This window comes from Neopelma chrysocephalum, unplaced genomic scaffold, assembly GCF_003984885.1.
Source record: "Neopelma chrysocephalum unplaced genomic scaffold, ASM398488v2 Primary Assembly neopelma1_22, whole genome shotgun sequence".
Taxonomy (NCBI): domain Eukaryota; kingdom Metazoa; phylum Chordata; class Aves; order Passeriformes; family Pipridae; genus Neopelma; species Neopelma chrysocephalum.
Window position 1 is genome coordinate 19,162,245 of NW_020897689.1, and position 21,478 is coordinate 19,183,722.

The 21,478-nt window shown below is 38.5% G+C and overlaps 1 protein-coding gene across 3 annotated transcripts in view; it reads right to left on the reverse strand.

Annotated features, from left to right (window-relative positions):
• The window catches only part of SPIDR (scaffold protein involved in DNA repair), a 200,398-nt gene that overhangs the window by 132,314 nt on the left and 46,606 nt on the right, over positions 1-21,478 (reverse strand). For all 3 annotated transcript variants that reach the window (XM_027674216.1, XM_027674209.1, XM_027674224.1), the window contains exons 6-7: positions 12,874-13,130; positions 2,693-2,793 (exon numbers count right to left, since the gene is read on the reverse strand). In XM_027674216.1, coding sequence (XP_027530017.1) covers positions 2,693-2,793; positions 12,874-13,130 — 358 coding nt within the window. The remainder of the gene's footprint in view (positions 1-2,692; positions 2,794-12,873; positions 13,131-21,478) is intronic.

Genomic DNA, 21,478 nt, shown 5'->3' on the forward strand with positions numbered 1-21,478 from the left:
TTTCCTTAAATCTCAAATGTAAGAAAGACTTCAAACTGATATAATTTGAAATTACTCCCCTTTGCTTTAGCAATGAACTCCTGGTCTGCATTTCCATGGGATATCCAAAATGATGTGACAGTTCTCACAGCAACTAAGGTACTTCAATCTCCCACATTAATCTTCAGGTTTCTTTAGTAACTCATTTGAGTTTGCAATTTGAGAATTTCTTTCCTCTCAGAAACAGTCCTGGAAACAATGCAGTTTAGAAATATTACTGGGCAAAACAGAAGGGAAACAAAATTTGAGAAGAATCTCAGATTAGTGAGACACCCTTAACTTGAACCTAAAGTGATGAAAGCTAAAAGTGGTATTCCTTTGCTGTGCTGACACTTTACATTCCAGACTAGAAGCAATTAGAAGGTTATCTAGTTACGTTACTAAAATTTCAACCATTCCAACTGATGTCCTCCAAACCAAACACCAATTTTATTTTGGTGACACAAAACAGTATGGTCATTCTAAGAATAAAACTATGAAAAATAAATTTTGTCCTAGATGGAAAACTATCCCCAAAATATTATCACTGCTATTTTAATGGTTATTTTATAATCCTAATACATTGGAGCAAGGATTGAGAATTGGAAGTGAAATTTAGGCTGTGAAGTTGAAGTGTATTCCTAAATTATGGCACATCCAGCATTTTTCAGAAATTTTAGCAAATGCTTACAGGGTAAATGAAACAGTAGTTTGTCCTAAAGACTTCTAACTGGCCCAAGTTCTCGTACATTTTCAATATGATGGCAAAAGGCATATCCAGGAAACAGTTCATCTTCTGCCAAAACTAAATCATCTCAAAGACGCTCATCAGAATTTTTTAAATGTACTTAAGAATAGACCAAGGTATTTTCCCATAGCCTTTTTCTCATAAAATGCTAACGAATTCTGACTCATTTTCTGAAAGAAAGAAGAATAATCAAAGAAAGGAATTCAGCCAGAGGCAGATGTTTAGCATGGAATATTTCAGCCTAGAAGTTAGTCTGACAAAATGGTGAGCAGCCAAACACAAGGTTTTGTAATGACACATGAAACTAGGACAAAAAGAATATTAGCATATTAGTAGTGTTGCAGAACATTAAAAATTTTCATTTTATTAAAACAACAAACCTATTCAATATCTATTTCTGTTCCATATTTCGGAAGCAGCAAGAGGATGTCTTCATACCCACATAAGAATGATAAAAAATCTCCTATCCATTAGTAACTCAGGTGGAGGTGTAATCAATGCAGAAGGCTTCACTAGTTTTAGGTGAGCATGCCTGTATAATTTTCAACATAGCATTTCTGAAAAGAGTTGGCTAAAGACATTTCTGATTCCCTGACAGCACTTTTTTCGTGAGTGTTCAAATACTGGTGAAATTCCAGAAGACCGGAAGGATGATGATATTGCGCTACTATTCAGGAAGGGCAAACAAAGTGGCTTACAGTAACTGGAGACCAGCTAGCCTGTCATCAGATCTAGGCAAAGTGACTGGAAAAATAAGTAAGGAATTAAGGTCATAAATACAATGTGCTACTCCACATGGGTGGCATTTCGAACACATAGCACGCAAATGGCCACAGGATGGAAGCCCTCCAAAGCTCCAGTGAGAAACTGTGAGACTAGCCCACAGTTTGGGTGTGACTTTAAATTGTACAACCTTCTTAAGAAAATCTGACTATTTTCACTGCGAGTAATGTACCCTTTAAGTGGAATGCAAAAAAAAAAAAAAAAAGAAAAAATTCAGAGAACTAATTTTGTGAATTACAGTTGGAGCTTTTTATTAGTGGAGAATTATAAATGAGTAATAGCAGTTCCAGCAGGATTTGGAAGTAAACGCTCATGCTAATAAATGGTTTCATCAATGATATAAAAACAAGTTAAAAAACAATAAGAAACTGTGTGGATACCAAAAATTCAAGCAACTTCATGACTAAAAGAGGACAGGCTTGAGATACACAATGATTTAAACTCTGTGGTTAGCTGGGCATACTCAAATGAAGCCGACCTGGATACAGCACAAATACTTCACTGTGTTCAGGCAGAAGAAATAGAAAGAGTAGCTGGGGAGTGGGAAACAGGATCTCAGAAAACAACAGCTATAGAAGTTATAAAATTGTACTGGACAGCCAATTCAACATGAAGTCCCAGCACCATGCTCTGACCAAAGCCAAACCAGACCCAAACACTTTTCCCAGGCCTTGAACCTTCAGGAGGCTGAGAAGTGAGCTGGATATTAATGAGACTAAACCTGGAAGAATACATACAGAGTAGCTCACCTTGTTCTTAAGACCATGCTGAAAAGTTTTAGAGGGTGCAGTAAAGAGCCATGTAAATCACTTGAACACTGATAAAAATGTTTGAGAGACCCTTGAAGGAGCTCAGTCTACTCAGTTTATGAAAATTGTGAGGCAGCATGGTTTTGCTATGCAAGTGCCAGAAAGGGAAAATATGTTCTTTACCCCTTATAGTCAAATACTTTGATGACCAAGACATTAGAAACCATCATATTTAGCAGAAATGCAATATTAGCTCAGAAGACAATCAAGAGAGCATTAAACCCAAGTCAGGCAAAACCCACAAAAATTATAAACTTCACTGTTACCCCTATGTAGGCCATATAGACAGATGTAAGTATATACTTTCACAGTAGTATTGTATAATGCTTCTTACCTGAGGGGATTTTTGCATCTGAAATACACTGGTGCCTCCAAAAGCTAATGGCAGATCTTTCTCTGTTCTGCAGCCGACATAACCTCTCAGCTAGCCCACCCCTGCAGAGAACAAAGGAATGCTCAATTTTGCCAGTAATCAGTATTCAGTTTTGCCAAGTGACAAGCCATAGGACAGATGTATATGTATATACCTATATGTATGCTTTGACCCTTAGAGACAGAATCACGTAGTAAAATTACATTTTGCAGATGAGTTCTCCTAATTTTGATTTTCCAATGGATACACTCCCAATAAAACATACACTTAGAGTCAATACACACAATAAAACATTTTCACTATCTGGGTGTCCAAAATTTTCATGTTTTTAGTCCTGTCTCCAATATAAGGATTGTAACAAAAGGCTCCCAACTTTTCTTTGCACTTATGCATGGATCCTAGCAGACACTGGAGACAACTGAGAATTCAAAACAAACCAGTGTAACCACTAGTTATAACAGGTTGGGTTTTCTTTTCCCTCACAGATTTGTTTGGCTGTTGGCAAGGAGCGATCACAAAAATATTCTTTTACCCATACTTGACCCTATGATTCATTTCACAAGCTGGGTCAAGTGTGCAGTTTCAGTGGTCTGAACACTCTCCAAGATGAAATTAATTTAGCATTCCCAAGGTGAGGAGCAGAGGAGTGGCATCTAGCACAAATACACTTAAGGTAACACTAAAGCAACTCCTACTCCTGGATCCAAAACCAGAAGACATAATCTCTCATTTTAAGAACAAAAAGATATATGTGTTAGAAGCTGTCTTTGGGCTACTACAAAGAGCTTTGGACTACTGTGGGAGTGTCTGAACACTTTTCTTTGGCTTCAAAGAAGTTATTTGCGTAAAAACCTACTTCATTCTTTCCTTGTAGTGTATGTTTTTCCAGAAGTACTACTGAATTTATCAATAAAGGTTTCTACTAAGGTGTCCTTGGGTTAACTCGTTTAGGAATCAACAGAGATAACACACAACCACCTTACGACTATTTGTGCACATGAATAGAATTTTTTAGTTCAGAAAAAAAGACAAATAGCTTGGTAAAGCTCACATTGCACATATGAAACTGGGAAGACACACCTGTGGAAACCAAGGAGAAGCTAAAAAGGCTAAGCAGGACTTCAAGTAAGCTGTAAAAAATCTCTCTTTGGTTACCAGTTACTAAGTAATTTCACCCACAGACAAATCAACACATTATATGAAAAGTAGTTAGCAGCCTCAGCTGAATTTTTAATGAACAACTATATCCTTTGCAAAATTGTAACTATCACAAGAATTATGAGATGGCATGCCTCTCAAGGCAGAGGAGAGAAACTCCAACTCTTTCAGAGGAGGAAAAAAAATCCCCAAACCCCCAAAACAAACAACTCACACTTAACAAGCTATAAACCCTGCTACAATAAGGAGGAAAACAAACAAACATATTTAGGAAATCTGGGGCTCAAATGAAGTTCCAGGTGAGCCTGACAACCTTGCTTAATCCTGGTTTCAAGATGGACTTTAAGGCACAGGGGCAACTAATACAGGTATGTGCAATGAAAACTTCGGTACCAAGAGCAGCACAGCCAAGCACAGAACTTCATAGAGGAGAACATATTCTGCTGATAACACTGTGCTCATCTACGTTTCCCCCCAAACTTGAGCACTGAGGTGTTACCACACCACAACACTTGTGGGCAAGACAGTTCTACAAACTCTAAGCTATCCATCAAGTTTCTCTTCTCACCATGGAACTATTCTCAGATAGAGTTGCAATTCAGCTTGGCTGCGTGCTCCACACAAGCCATGCTGAAACTCAGCTAGGCTCAGAAATGCAGCAGTAAAATGCATTTTGAGATTGCTTGTTTAAAAGTCTTGCATGCATGAATCTGCAACTGAACGCCGTGGTTGGGACTGTAGCAATACACCATACAGCTAGCAGCTCAAAAACTTGTTTTGCTGAAAGAAAACTGTTCAACAGGACTGTCCTAAACCCCTACTCCATTCCCTCCACAGACAACAGTCACAGAAATGTATTTTCTTAGTTCAAATAATGCCAGAAAGCCTTAAGGTACCTTCAGAAGAGCGCAGCTATTATTGGCTTACAGCCTAATTTCCCCCTTTTCCCCAAACAGAGCTATGGTTGTGTCCAGTCAATACCTTCCTACTCTTCTGCAAGCTGACCACTTTTCTACCTATGGCAGGAACGTCCTGTAGCATGTAGGAAAGCAAGTTTCAGGTTTTGTGGCTACTGCACACATCACTATTCCTTTTTCAGGCCTGATATGCCTACTAGGAGGGTCTCACTGACATTCAAAGCTCCGTAACTAATTTGCTAACCATGTCTGTATTAGGATAACAGTCATCACAATGGTCCATGAAAAGTAAAACTGTGACTTTCCTTAGCAGCCCTCTGTGCTAAGAAAATAGACTGTTATTTATTAATCATTCCAAATGCAGTTAAAATAGTTTAAAATGAAAATATCATAAAGCATTTTGCATATTCTTGGTTGCAGAACACAAAATATAACCACAAATGCATTTATGAGAGGTTCTTATGTGGTCATTCTAAGTGTTTTTATAATGTCTGTTTCATACCTTGTGAAATTGGAAAACAATTCAAGGACATGCCATGCACAAAAGGAATTTCTATGGCAAGAGCAAGAGTTAGAACTTTATGGTTTGTTTCTTTTAAAGAAGTAGAAACAAAGGAGTTTAAACACCGCCACAAACCCAGGAGGATTAATCCCCTTTTTAGCTCAAACACATAAAACAAACAAAGAAAAAGGTGCTTTTTGTTACATAATCTATCAGATTTGATGACAACAGCATTTGAAAACTACTAATTCCTTCTCATACAGTACAGGTGCCCACATTATTAAAAACACTTGTGCACGTGCTGTGAGATACTGTGAACTATACAGTCAGTCACTCCAGGATGTGTGGTAAGCCAACATTTGGTGTTTGTATTTATATATATATATTTGATAAATATGTTTTGATTACTAATGTATGATTTCTGTAGTCAAGGGAACCAACAAACTATTGAAATAACAAAAACTGTAATTTCAGATGCATACTATACTGACCAGCTCTTCAAACTTGCCCCCAAAATGCTTTAACGTGAGCAAATTGAACACATTTGGTGAATTGTTAATGCAAAGGCTGTTCAGTGAAGCCAAACCGCTCAGATACTATCTCCACTGCCCACAACCTTTTTATTTTTAATCACAAAACTTTCAGTACAACTATTTTGTCCCTTTAATTCCCTGAAGGCAGACAGATTTAACAAGCAGCAATTCAAGTCCTATTTCCATACTAAATCTGAGCTTGTTGAAAAACTGTATTTAAAACAACATATTGCCATTACTGTCTATGTCCAACAATATTCACATGAAGGACAGCTCTGAGGACCATAAAAAAGCTCAGCATCCCGCACAAAAGCTCCATTTCAGGTAGTTGCCCCTTCCCAGAAACTTTAACAGCAGGACTGAAGAGTTTTATGCTACTATGTGACAACCATCACCAAAAGGTAACACTGAGCCTGATCTGTGACTCTCAGGCTGCTGGTCCCTATGTCCCAAGTCCAATGGGGCTAATGGCAAACAAACAAAACACCAAAAAGAAAAACAACAAAAACAACAACAAAGGAAAAAAGAAAGAACACTGGTGAGCATGCTGTGTTTTAAAAAGTAATTTTCAGTCTTTCTGAAGTGTTGGAGATGTCTCTGTGTTTATTTTTTAAGGTTTTTATTCAGCAGGGCACTTACCAAAAATAACCTCTCATTCATCCAAGTTTACTCCTTTCCAGACTTCACTTGAATTTAAGAACAGTGAACACTTAAGCATGTCATTACTGAGTTGTCTTCTCAATACACTATATGCAGGACTCCATATAATTAAAAAAAACTAAAGGTTATGCAAATATGTATTCCCATCTCAGGACTAGACAACTTCCCTCCTCTCTTTTCAAAGCAAATACAGATCTCCTCTCCTACTTCCATGTTAACCAGTGAAATAACTGACTTCTGCCACACTCAGTTGTCCCTTTCCACTCCACGGGGCACTTGTTAGAGCGAAAAACGACCCCTAAGCATGCTGGCATTTGGTTTGTCGACATTGCAAACCCATCAGCCAGTTTACAACTTGCAAAATAATAAGCAACACTGAATGCTGACAGTCACTATCAAGTGCTACTTTAGTGTACATAACAGCACGGGTACATATGAAAGATGTGATTAAAACATGTTGGCCACACAAGCACAAGTCTCTACTGAGGCCCACCTCCTCTCCAGCACAGAAGAGAAGCTGTTGACTTCATGAGGCAACAAGGGATCAGAAAGAGTAATTTTAGCTTTACAGATCGGCCTCATTCAAGCTCTGACTTGACAATAGATTCATCAACTTTTACCTTGGATGAACCACCATTACCATGATCTCTGGCATTACTCTGTACCAGATGCTGGATTTTTTTGCACTGGTTGCTGACATTTCAATGCTCTCATCTATTGCACCCATCCAGAGACGGTTTTTTTTATACATCAGTCAAATCAACAAGGCAGACATACTGAAAGTCTCTTCTAGAGCCTTAAGGATTCAAGGATTTAAGAGTTCAATAAGCCAAAAGTCTTTTTAAGTCTGTGTAGTCTCTCACCACTTCTTGAAATCATTCCACAAAGGTCACCTCCACAAAACACACATGGAACAAAGATACCATTGTTGTGATTCCCCATAGCACAGTGAGAGACAGAGGTATCTTTCAGCAACTCCATTAGACAGAACTGACCATCTAGAGAATTAACAGTGTCTTCAGCTGTAAATTCCATCCAGCATATACCTGAGACATCCTCAACACCACCTTTAACAATTCAACATTTGCCAGAAGTGCCTGGACATTATACCACAATTACTCTTGCAAATTAAAAATAGTTCTTTGTCACAGACACCAAAGCTTCATTATTCTTGTGTAGTGGGATTTGGTTTCCAGGTCCTAGTTGCCTCAGATAGTGCAGAGGAAGAGATGTAAGATGGATTATAGACATAACTGCTGAGAACAGGGTGGGTGAACACCTTCTACACCCCACATGACCTCTGGTGAAAGATTTCAAGTAAAACTGTATAGGTAGTTGATTTTCCCATGCCTCTACTTAGCCAAGTTATCTCACAGAAAATATTTAAAATAACTTAGGAACATCTTTGTAAATAGGTAATCTTTTGGGGCTTTCTCCTTTCATAGTTTTCAGAGCATTGATCACCCCTTCTTACCAGCCACTGATAAAAACCAATCATCACCACAGCTGAAAAGTTTACCACATCTCTGGCTCTTCAGACTCCTTAAAAGAAAAAAATTATTTCAGATTGTCCTATCTCTCTTACAGCAGAGGCTCTAAGCAGAAGTAAGATGATTTAATAAGAGCCTTCCCAGAAATAAGTTATCCATACAAGATAAGGGAAGAGCCTTCCCTTCAGTTCTGAACGTTTTGGCTTGCCTGAGCAGAGGTCCTGCATAGAAAAGCAAGCACCATGGTTACACAAACCAAAGGCACCAAAATTGCTTCTCTCTGATGGGGAAAAATGTACTCTGCTAAACCATTCCAATCAATAAGATACATGACACGTCAATTGGAGAAGTCTATCATCTTAAGGAAAGTGGGTTGGTTGTTTTTTCTACTAAACATGGTGCTTTTTTCCCCTATTAACACCAAACATGTGGCCAGAAACCATCCACACTTTTTAAAAGAAAACACATTTTAACTTTCACTATGTGCAAAATAATTTTACTGTGTACATTGCCAGTGATTACAAGTGGTACATCTGTTGTGCACCCATAATATTCTTCATTTATATTCTTGTAACCCAACAAGAAATTTACTAGCAAGGAAAACTTAATCCAATAGTTAAAATTAGCATAAGAACATGACCATCTAAAGGGCTAGTCTGTTGCTGTTAAACCCTCATGCTACTTGTGGATGCATGTAAGAACGCACAGTCCCAATTTTAGAGTCAAAGCCTGCTTCATTTGTGCCAACTCCCTCTTCCCTTGGCAATTTCCTTTATTTTCAAGACTTTAGTTGGTGTCATGTGACAACTGGGTTTCATTTTACTGCACACAGTATCAGGACATTCTGTAATTTTCTCCTTTTTTGATAACACAAGTTAATTTTAGCAGATCAGATCTGTAAGTGGTCTGCATACAAGTAGATATAAGATAATTAAACAGAATTTCCCAAGATTTTATCTTACTCTTAAACTAAAAATAGCCACTCAAGTATTTAAAAAAACTCAAATAAGCTAAAGCATCTATCCTTCACAACTAAAAGCTCTTGCAACATGATAGGTTTAGAAGCAGAGTTAACATTATATAACTTAAGATACTTATTTCCTACACCAAACCTCAGACTTTTTTTTTCAGATGGAAACAAAATCTTACTGGAAAAAGCAAACAATTCATGAAACCTTTAAGAAAGGTTTGCTTGCAGACAAGAAAAGCTGAGTGCACGCATTTTAAGTTTTCTTCTTTATAAATACTGAATTAACCCAGTTATTTGCTTAACCTATGTAACAAATGTTGAGATTTGCAATACTCAATTTCTCCCTTCTTTCACAAGGGAACTTTGAAAGACTTGGAACTAAAGCAGTTTAGACATTTCACCCCGTAGCATTAACATGAATTCCAAATCTAAAAAGAGGAGTGTCCTGAAAATTTATTTGCAATATATACTCTCTCCCTTCAGGTTTGCAAATCACTTGTATAATTTTCCCACAAAGTGCTGACTCAAGCTGAGAAACTGAAACTTTGTATGGTATAAAAGAGCAGAAACCCAACACCCCTTGACCTGATCATCAAGGCAATTCATCTCAGTATCAATTAAGTAGCACTTAATTACCAACTTAGCAGCTTACAGGTGCAGTACAAGGAAAATTACACTGCTCCCACATCCATCAACAATTTTGTTTAAATAAAGGAAGGCAGCTACACAAGATAGCATATAATACCAGTGTTTAGGGTGAGGATGTCCCAGAGCAGTGGCATTGATGGCTGTGAATGAGAGATGATATACTTTGCCTCTGGCATGACAAAGTGGTACCTCCTACAGCACCAGCCCAGCACCAACGCCCCTGAAGGGCAAACACCACCATATAGACTACCTGCTCTCCCCTAGGAACCATGGGTAGAAAGAAGAATAATCTTTACCCAGAACAGTTTTGAAAACAAAAACTAACATTACAGGGGACACATAAAGACATACAAGAATTTGGCAGTAAACATGGGGGGAGAGGAATTGCTTCTGTTACACCTTTCTTGCCTTCAGACACCAATCGTTTCCCAAAACCCCACTTAATTCCTAACAGAAGAGGACTGCAATGTGCCCGTTTAAATTTGGCTCATCATAAGCAACGTTGGATATTGTGCATGTTCATTTGAGGACATAGAGGGGCTTCCCATTTTATTTACACTCAAATATATTGAATTTACACTCAAATATATTGAATTTACACTCAAATTTCTAACACTAGGTTCAACAAAATTTATTTTAATCATCCATAATTAGCTTACTTCTGAAGATTTCTGTTGATTTGGTTACATCCTAATTTTTGTAGTGTATGACAATTGCATCTGTAATAGACTCAAACAAACAATACTCTTTCGTCCCATCCAGAAAATTACCCATTTCCATTTTAGCACCAGGAGGATTCCAGGAGGACAGATCAGTAGAAAGGAACTAATTTAAATGTTTCCACAGACTGTTATGCTCTTTTCTTTGCATTTTTTTGTTTGTTTTTGCTTGCAGTTTGACAGTGATGTTAGGGGATTTTCTTCGAGGTTGCATAAAAGAACGTAGCCATTGAGGTAACAGAGGCATAGCTGCAATGAGGTAATGCAAATGTAAGTGCAGACTGCAGCATGCTTAAAAATTTTGGACAGGACTGTTATACACGGTATAAGATTTTTACACAAAATATTAGCTAAAATTTTTTGAAAATATTATCTTTACTTTTGAAGATAGCTTTACTCACGTCAAACAGCAAAGAGAAGAAAATTAAAATATTTTCTATTTTCTTTAAGGGGGAAACAAAACAGTAGGAAGCCTAATCTACCTATATCAGGACTAGTCCATGAAATAACCATATTCAATACTGTCTGGATTTGGAGCGGAACCTATTGCACACAGAAATTTGCATTGGAAGACGGCAGCTCTATCACCTGCACCAATCCGTGCTTCCCTAGGCACCAGCCTGGCAAAAGAGAGCTCAGCTAAGTAGAGACTCTCAGCTTTCTTCCACCTACTGCGCAGTTCCAAATGGTCTGTCCGAGTGGGAGCCTGTGGGCCAGATCCAGCTTGCAGGATGATTTCCCTATTCACTGCTTTTTCTGCTGTGGCCTCGATCTGCAGCAGAGATAGGAAGGAAGGAGAAATGACGAGCCAACAACTGCTTTGTAACTTTCACCTTTTTAACTAGAAAGAGGGAATTGTCACCTCATCAATCAGAAGCTCACAAACCTTTCCCTGAACCGGCCTTCAATCCACAGCACTGAAAACCTGAGCTTTCCTATTGAGGATACAAACTCTTATATCCACTGTTATCACACCAATGAAAATGTTACCTGTCAACAGTAAAAGGAAGGATGGGAGAGACACATGGAATTAATGCCCTGAACAGGAAGAGTGAAAAGATGACAATTACCTAGATGAGCAAAATAACTAGATAAACAACACTCATAACTGAGGAATTTCCTGCCTGCTTCCCTGTTCCTAAAAGAACCCAAAGTGGAACCACAGGATGGAAGGTAAAAAAGCCTGCAAGCTCTGCTCCTCTGGCCACTCTGGACAGATTATATTCTATATCATTGTGGTTGGTTTGGTTTTGTTGGCTTCTTTGTTTTTAAAGCAATTTATTCTCTTATACACTTGTTTCAGAGTATCTTTCCTGTAAAACATTTTGTATGCTATGATTGTTTATAGGAGAGGTCATCAAATGAAGCTGAAACTCAAAAAACCACAAACTCACTAAGGGTAACAGCTCCCGAACTGCTGAAAGCTGGAAAAGCACCTGGGCAAAATACCACTGTACACTTGTCTTGTTCTTACTACCTTCACACCCACTTGCTTTTGGCCACTAAAAGGCATTTTTTGGGGTTACAGCTTTGGTCTGACCTAGTAAAGCTGTGCCTGTATGTTTCTAAAGTAACAAGAAAGTTTGATTGCACAAGCAAAGCACTTTAAGTATAGAGATCCTCAGTAATTAGGACTTCCAAACCTGTTTCCTCAGTCAGCATTTTGAAATAGCCAAGAATATTTTAGAGAAAGATAAGGTATGTGTATTAACTAAAGTGAAGATTTACTTTTTAAGTAATTGATTGATTGATTACTGTACATAGAATCAGCTGAAAAAGAAAAAACAACCACATTGTTAAAAATACAATAGGAATTTATAGCAGCAACATTTGTAATTGTAGTCTCCACAGCTAGAGCATATTTTCACATACACCATTTAACACAACTTCCATTAATTCAATATAGGAAGTGATCGTTTCCGCACTGTAATTAGCTAGAATATCAGGCTTCCACTTCTTAATCCCATGCTGTTTTCTTTCAGCATTTAGATATCTTTTTAATGCATTCAATTTAGTCACAGAGATTTAAATTTCAGATTAAGAATACATCCTCCCTTTGCCTAAATACCATTCTGTCCTGCACTATTCAGAACTATTGCTCATCCACCCCTTTCCCAGAGTATATTGGATAATTTTGCACTGATAAATCTGGAGAGGACAAAAAAAACCCCAAAAAACCAGAGGTACAGCATTTTTACAGACTATCTGAAGAGGCACAAAGCACTGTAAGGATTAGAAGCTAAAACAGAAGTATGTCCACTCACACATCTGCAAGGCAGTGTAAAGCATTATTAAAAGTGCAAAAACCATATCAATTTGTACACAGGAATTCAAGATTGAGAGCTTTCACCACAGATTTTAAAACTGAACGTAGCTCTTTCTTGCCTTTTTTGCTTGTTTACAAATGACATTCTTTATAACTTCTTTTGAATCTGCATCTCTAAAATGTTTATCCTTGAAACACATTCCTATACTTCTGTAAGTATTATTTTACTTACAATTTAAAAAAAAAAAGGGAATTCCTTAAGGTGGATGGTGAAATTACCTCAGTAGCTTCCTCTTTTTGGCAGACTCGGATGGGCCTTGGGAGGCCTTGCCCGCCTGCTTCCCAGGCGTGCGGAGAAGGGCCTGTGCAGACCTCAGCCACTCGCTGGCTGGTCGTGCTGTAACATCCCCCGTGTCCTCTCCCAACCTCGGCTGTAACCCCTTAGTGGATCCCAGAGTAGTGGTCGCCAGGCTCGTTTCTCCTTCTCCCACGCTGTCATTATCGGATGAATACTCAGATATTTCTGTTGAAGTCGCCTAAACAGATAAAAATATAAACCTATTTAAATAGAATGCTAATGAGATACTACAGCTTTATGTAGGCAGTTTAATGTTCCCTAGGAATCCATAAATGGAATGCCAATTTATTAACGTAACTTGGACAACTCCTCTGTAAATGTACAGTGTTCTTTTGTCAGTCAGCATGAGCTCCTAAATATAAGACTGTCTCTTGAGGGTCAACTGGGATGAGTAACGTTTAGGTTTTTTAAATAACTAGATCTGGAGAATTAAGCCAATGCTTACCTCTATCAGGAAAAGTTTCCAGAGGGGTGTTAGGATAAAGCAAGTTTTGAGGAAAGCAGAGAGAGGCTAATAAGTGACAGGGATTGTGACTGGCAAGAAAGCTGAGAGAAAGGGAGCTTTCACATTGGGATTCAAGTAAGGAGGAAGGTCAGCTTCCATAGTCTGAATGGAGGGAAGAAACACATGCCTGTATTGAGAGTTTGTAGCTGGCAACAAGTATGTAACCTTTTGTTAAAACATGATTTTGACCACTAAAGCAAGTCTTCACCCATGCCCAGCAGGCCTACAGCTTCCCAGAAAGGTTTCAGAAGTTGAGCATAAGCTGTCAGGCTGTATCAAGGTAGCTCCAAGGAGGATCAATCACTGGTCAGGAGTAAGGGCTGTGAGCCAGCAGGGCTGGAGTTCAGACCCATAGAACCTTGCTGGAGCTCTTCTCCCAGAAAATCACAGGACACTCTGAACTCATCCCACTGAGGGAGGGATGAGAGGAGAGGATGGGAAGGCCAAAAAAACAGCTGCAAAGAGACATGGAAGGCTGAGGAGAGGGCTGGGTGGGAAAATTCACCTGTTTTGGCTGAGCTTGTTTTACCCTCCTCTAGGACTCCTGCAGAAGCAGGGCAAGGCTGCTGGGTTGCCACCCTGAGGTGAGCTCTGCGCAGCTGTTATGTACATTATGCTCTCTTGACCCAGTATTTCTTCGAGTATTAAGCAAAAATACTTGAAAAGTGCCATTTTACCTAATACAGACAAAATTATCTAAACCACTGAGATAGGCAGAAGACAAAGAAACATGAGCTGGGCTCAATCTTCAGGAGCTAGTTGAAAAAAACCCAAACCAACGCTGTCCTGCAAGTTCTGGTGGGGTGACCAGTCCCGTCACTGGGACCACCAGCACTAGCCTAGCTCAAGGAGGCTTGCCCAAAACTGCTCTGTGGACGAGGCAAGTTAAGCAACTCAGACAAGACCCTTGGAAGAACCAAAACCCAATATAAAACAATAAGTTCACCTTATCTGTGGGAGACTGGAAAACCCCGAAGACTGACTTTGCTCCAGATCATGCTGCCTCAGTCACAGAACAGGTCCTGCAAAAATTTAAGCCTGTTCCTCTTGGTCAAATGCATTAAGCAGTGCTCCACACAGGTTACCAGACAACTGGCTCAGATAAAGACTTTATAGGTAAAAGAGGGAAGGGAGGGAAATCACTGCATTCACTAATGCTGTTCTATGTTATTAATTAGTGTAATCATCTGAAAACAGCGTTTTTCGACTGTGCACAAAAATAAGTTCGGCTCTTGTCAGTTCTCTAATACATTCTTCACGTCAGTGCCGAGACACTGTGCTAATGTTCCGAGAGCTTACCTAAGTATTCTGGAAATTGGAAGGACCTTTTAAAGTTATCCAGAGAAGTAGAATAGCTAAAAGAATGTAATTAATATCAGTCTGTTTTAAACACAACACAGTCAACATTTGTCCCTTGGCAACAATGTTTCTCTGAAAACAAACTCCTTCCACATTGGAAATGAGCCAGAAATAAAAGGTTTCAAACACTATGAAAGCAGTAAGCAAGCACTTCATTCTTAAAACATCATTCCAATGCACTCTCTTGCTTTAGGAACGCTTTAATTTTGCTCAAATGGCTACAATATCCACTGCACCTAAAAAAAGGATGCAAACCTGAAGTTCTCAGAGCAAGTAAAATGCAAATGAGGAAAGCCCTTGGGATATGATTCAAGTTAAGCACATGTTTTAATCCCACTGACTGCTGTAAGAGTTAAGAAGCTTTCCTAACTAAAGATTGTCTAATAAATCATTTAATTCTTCTGTTAATATTTATTACTGTATACTTGTTTAGACTGGACTTCCCCAAGGAAACTGTACTTTGGGGTTTTTGTTTTGTTTGCTTGTTAGACGTTTTTTATTGCTGCTGTTTTTTTAATTGGTGAGTTGGAACTTTTTCTTAAAAGAGGAAACTATAAAAATGGAGAAGAAAAACAAAGAACAAAAACTCAGCCTTCCAATTTTGTACACTATTTAACTGTAGCCACCATCAGAATTATAGTCTAAAAAGGAAAATATTTTCAAAACATGCAAACATGAAAGTATCCAGTAAATGAGCTGGCAAGTCTACCCACATTATGGTGGGGAATAGCTGGCAAAATAATAATTTAATTTCTTTGATTCACTTTAAAACAATCCTTAGTAAATAGTGAAGACAATGGGGTTTTTTTAATCAATATCTTAAACTTCATGAAGACAAATTTTCAAGAGTTGTTTGTTGTGGTGTGGTTTTTTTGTTTTTTTTAATTAAATAATATTCCTGGTAATATCATTAGTTTCTGAAGAGCACCATTGCTAAGCATAGAGTATTATCAAATTAAAAGTAGGTGATTTTTCTACATGGCTTATTATTTTGAAATATAGTAATTTTTGGTTACAGTGGCTGAAGTTACAATGGTACTCATTATAGAGAGACTCAGTTTTCCCCACCCAATCCCTTCCTCTGACCCTTGATTCCAATGTAATCATCCCCATCCTGGGGTTTTTCATGACTGTCTCCCATATATCCCAATCCATCGAAACATTTGGTATCAGACTGTTCGCTAAGATATAGGTATATTTTCCAATGATGGCCTTACCCTGACACTCTCTTTTATATCATGTTAACCACTTGTCCATATCCAGGGGCTGACTAAGAAAAAAAAGCAGGGGTTAGCCTCAATCTCTGCCACAAAAACAATAAACATGCTTCATTTTGTTCAATTTTTAAAATAAATCAATTTTCTCTGTGACTGGTTTCATTTGAAAGCTCTAAACACTCCCCTTTTATGGCTCTTTCTTTTAAGGAAAAATGACCTAAGTATAAATGCACAGACTACTCATATTTTTTCTGTTAAGATTTGACTACAAGAAATCAGAGAAGTCACTGATTACTGTATCTGAGCATCCAGGACCCTATATTGTAAGGATAAGCATGTTTAAATCAAAATGCATCAAAGAAGAGCTCTCAAGATGAATTGATTTATGATGCATTTTGACAGCACTCACAGGCTAATGTAGAGGATGGTACAAATATAAAAATAGAAACCAGAATGAGAAACAGTAAATATCCTTCCCCCCCTCGACTAAGCAGCTAGGATTACTACAGAATATATGATTACCCATGTCAATTCATTAAGGGGGGGGAAGGATATTTACTGTTTCTCATTCTGGTTTCTATTTTTATATTTGTACCATCCTCTACATTAGCCTGTGAGTGCTATCAAAATGCATCAAAGAAGAGCTCTCAAGATGAATTGATTTATGATGCATTTTGACAGCACTCACAGGCTAATGTAGAGGATGGTACAAATATAAAAATAGAAACCAGAATGAGAAACAGTAAATATCCTTCCCCCCCCTTAATGAATTGACATGGGTAATCATATATTCTGTAGTAATCCTAGCTGCTTAGTCGAGGGGGGGATCACAAAAAAACCCAGCCACAGAGACAGTAAAATCCTGGCCCAAATTGTTCAACAGCAAAACTCTTGACATCAGTGAAATGAAGATGGCATTCCATAAGCACATAGATTTTGCATGCATGCAGCACAGAAGATACCATGCTGTTACTTCTGTGACCAAGTATTCCCTCCCTCATCCTCAAGAGATTTGCTTCAGCTGTCTCTTCAGCAGTAACTTTGCAATCTGCACAGTGTTTGCCTCTAAAAAGTCTGAAAAAGTTACCTTTTCACTTCAATTGTGATCGAAGCAAGAAATATCTGTATTTGATCAGTTTAATAAGCACGTGATATTTCTTACCAATAAAATAGCAGAGTAAGCTAAAACAAGAAGTGTTCCATTTCTATTTGGTGTTTCCAGCTTCAGCACAGAAAGCAGAACTGTACAAAACTTCTTGTACAAAAAATCAATCCTATTAAAATAAATAATAAATCTGTATTTTTTTAAAAAAAGGCTCTCATACAGTGATTGCTAATTAGAGGCAAGGTGATGAGCAGTTACAAGAGTTTCTCATCCCCCTTGGCTCTCCTTTCAAGAGACGTCACTCAGTGAAACTTTTCTGCAGAAAAACGTCAGTATACACACACCCTACATTTGTATTAACACTTTCATTTGTTCAGTCATGCTACGTTCAGAAAATGTAAATCTTTCCCAGTTGATATGAAGACACTTTGCAGATAAGACGCTCAATAAAAGCTCACAGACATTCAGACAAGTTCATCAGCTGAAACAAAGATGCTTCAGCATGCTGCAGTATATCTGAATCTCCTCTCAGAGACAAAAAAATGGATATCAAATTCTATATAGATGATGATATAACTTTTTGCAGATGGAGGTCACTTAGTCTGTCATTTCCTTCCCTAAAAATAATAAATTTCTTCCCTCCTATTATGTTGCTACAGCCTAGTTCAAATGGTAGAAGAACTAATAGGGTTTCTCAGAGCACCCTTAGGGAACCAGGCTTTCTCAAGGTCACAGAGCCAAGTTATGTCAGAAATAGAAATAGTATTTCAGAGTTTTAGTCTGTAATCACTGTACATACAAACACAAATTAATCTTGTGGTATCTCCTTTCCTACTTGTTCACTCACGTATCTTTGCTTCTGACTCTGGAATTTTTTTCTATTATCTCCTGCCTGTTTTCTCATGTACTGTCTTTTTCTCTTTTGTGAGAAAATTTGGAATTAATTTGCATTTCCCCTAACTGCCTTCTCATGACTGGTCTCAAGATAGGTGAAAGCTGACTGATATTAACACACATAGTGAATTCAGGCAACTATCCTACTGCCTCTCCTTTTATACAGCTTTCCCTTACAATAAGCAATGCTGCATTTGCACTCCAGGTACTCTTTGCTGTCCTGCATGCAATGGGATTCAAATGCAGCAAACTTCTACCCCAGGGTGCTGGTTATAGCTTGCAAGGAGATTTCGTATGTTGCATGGTAGTCTCCAAAAAACAAAGTGAGCAGAAAAGCCACTGGATTTACTATAATGAATATTCACAAGCATAAATCACCAGTGCAGTGTGTCAAAGGCCTAGCCTATGCTAATGAATGCTCGAAGCTAACTCCACCAGAAGCTGGCTTGCAGGATTATAGGGAGTAGGGTAAAGGTAAAAGAAATGAAGTTTCCCCTTAATTAATCAACACAAAATTAATTCAAACATTGTGTGCACAGATAGTGCAGGATATTATTCAGCTCTATAAAGATAATTAAAGATACAAAGGATTTAAAGCTTGTAGTTCTCTTCAAAGCTTTGTGTTTTCTGAAGCTTTAACTGGAGCACTGAAGTCTATGCCAAATATTTTCCTAGTATCTTGAGAAATAATTTGGTTCTTGGTAAGCTAGCTACTTTCACTCTAGAGAGATAAATTTCAGATATTCCCTCATACAAGAAACTTCATGTTGAAGTGCAGAGCTAGGCGTGTGCCGCTCTGTGGGTGACACCAAGCTTTATTCTCACGGAATAACCACAGGAACAGCACGCAAAACGTGCAAGATTAGGTAGCAGTGCGTGGGCAGAGATAATCGTATGACAAAAACGAACAATAATGAAAGACATAAATCACTAGTAAGATATTTTTGGACTTGCAAGCCCAAACTGACACAGCAGATTAACTGAAATTTTGTATCTAGAACAACCACCCAGTGTTATTACAGAGACAGCATATATTTAAAATGGATCTCAGATAATGTCTGGTTGTTTAGCCAAGTACAGGATTCCTCCTCAGCACACCAGTCCATCTGATCTGCCCTAAATATTTATCAGTGGTGTTGGTTCAGCGCACTAGGAAATAGTGCTCCACACACACATTAACATTTTGTGGCTGCCATTACAGGAAACAGAGCCGTGTGCTATTCAAGGGCACTGGAATGGCCACCTCAAGCACTTTCCTGGGACTCTTCAAGAGCAACTACAACTGAGTTGACAAAAGGTTTGCTTCTTTCTCCCTCCTTGGCCACCGCTAAACTTCAGCATCATCTCCCTTCACACAGACACAGGAATTAATTCTGTCTCCCAGCTGCCACCACCCCTGGGCTGGAACGCAGTAGTTATTAGCACGCAAAATCATTTATGCCAAGTAGCAAAGAAGAATGCTGGAATATGGAGGAGAAGTGTAGGCAGCAAGACTGTAATTATTCAAAGCAGAAATTGGTCACAGACTGCACCCTCATCTCCTCTTAATGGTGTTTTGAGACCTTTAAACAAGTGGTTAGGGCTTCTCTTCTATGACTAATCAAAAAGGATTCATTGCATCCAGCAGCCCAGAGCTTCCTACCGTAAAGGAAATTGATTCATGATTATCTCTGGAGGAAGCAGGCCAGCTACTAAACCTTAAGCACCACTGCTTACATTGCTGGGCTTCCCTTTGAAGAGCTCCTGGGGAAGCCTTACCCATGCTTGATCCCATTTATTCTGCAAGCTCTGTCAAAAATACAGCTGCATTAGCTACTGTCTTAAAAGGTTATCCCAGAAGTAGGATTCAATCCAAAGGAAAAATATCAATAGCTGTTATCAAAAGAAAAGCAGATGGGGCAGAGATGCTGTCATGGACTGAAGGAGTTGAAAAGGCTTTCATGGAATTCTGCAGAAAATAATGGAATGATATGGCTGCTGTTAAGTTCAACAGCCAGTTATCTGACGCTGGGCTTCCTGCACCAGTTCTGAAACCAAGAAAAGGTGTGGAGGGTGACAGGGACAGGAAAACTCCCTCTTCCACTTCAAAGAGTGAGGAAGTTGAAGCACAGTACCCAAGCCCACAAAATGGTGGTTTATATCACACATGAAATAATGATTAACAAAATAAATAACTTGTATCATCATTTATCAGCTCCAATATCTTGTTTAGATCATACTGCCTTGAAGTGGAAAATGAGGTGATGATTAGGATTACAAGCAGTATGTTTGGCTGTGCATTCTTTTTTGTAAAGGGAGAGGTGCATGTTTTTGTTTCGTTTGAGCTCTCACACAAAATCACATATACACCACTGGCAGGCAGTATCCTGCATGCAGCACTAATCATTGCAGAAAACAAGAACAGAAAGAAATAATATTAAAATAAGATTTTGCACATACACACAAAAATCAACATGAAAATCTGATCTTTGACAGAAAAACTTCAGGAGAAGAGTGATTGAAATTACAACAAAACAGACTTTTTATAGACCTAATGAAAAGATGGTATTTACCGACTTTTTTTTTTTTTGAAGCCAGGCAAAGAACACACAAGTGGTAAGAAAGATGAAATCAAAGCTGTAACTTCTAATCCCAAGCAGAAACCTCATCTTTCACAAGACAAACAGGTTAAGCAGGCTATACCTCTGGAGATAGATCCACAAGCTGTTCCAGCCTGCCTCTCCCAGAACAGGTTGTTCTGAGGCATGGATCAGCCGACCGAAACAGGTGAGGCTCTCTTCTCAGCCCAAGCCTTTTTATAAAAAATAAATCCATAAAGCAAGGAGCACTGTTTATTGCTAAGCATACTCTGTAGATGTAGAATTTAAATAGTGATTCTGAAGGTAAGAGTCAACAAAGCAGCTGTCTGCTGCGCACAAGGGCAGGAAGGAATTGTAGGGGACAGTGAGCTCTTAAGGTGCAAAATAGGCACAAAGCAGGAGTTTACCCAACATCAGTTAAGGGACACTGATTTGTACAGTATGGAGTATAAGGTAAACCCTGCGGCAATCTTGACATCTGTAGCATTTGTGCTGCATCTGTACCTCTTAAAAGAAACATTTTAGTAGTTTAATGAGCTTTAGCATTAAGAAATCAATCTATCACTTCCTAATAATATTTCATTACCACAATCTCTCCACCAGTCTGTGATCAGAGTAATAGTCAACTTCTAATAGACCAAATAATGTTGAAAAATGTTAACACAGACAAACTAAAAGTGCTTTTTCTGCTTCGTCTAATGGGGTTTTTTTCTATCATACAAGAACATCTTCATTTTCTTTGGGAGTTAAAGACAATTTGGACCAATTTATGCACACTGTTAGCCAACGTTATGTTCAAGTGAATTACCATAACCCTTGCTCTCCATTCCCTTCTTTAAAAAAAGAGGGGAAGGGGGAGACGCCACT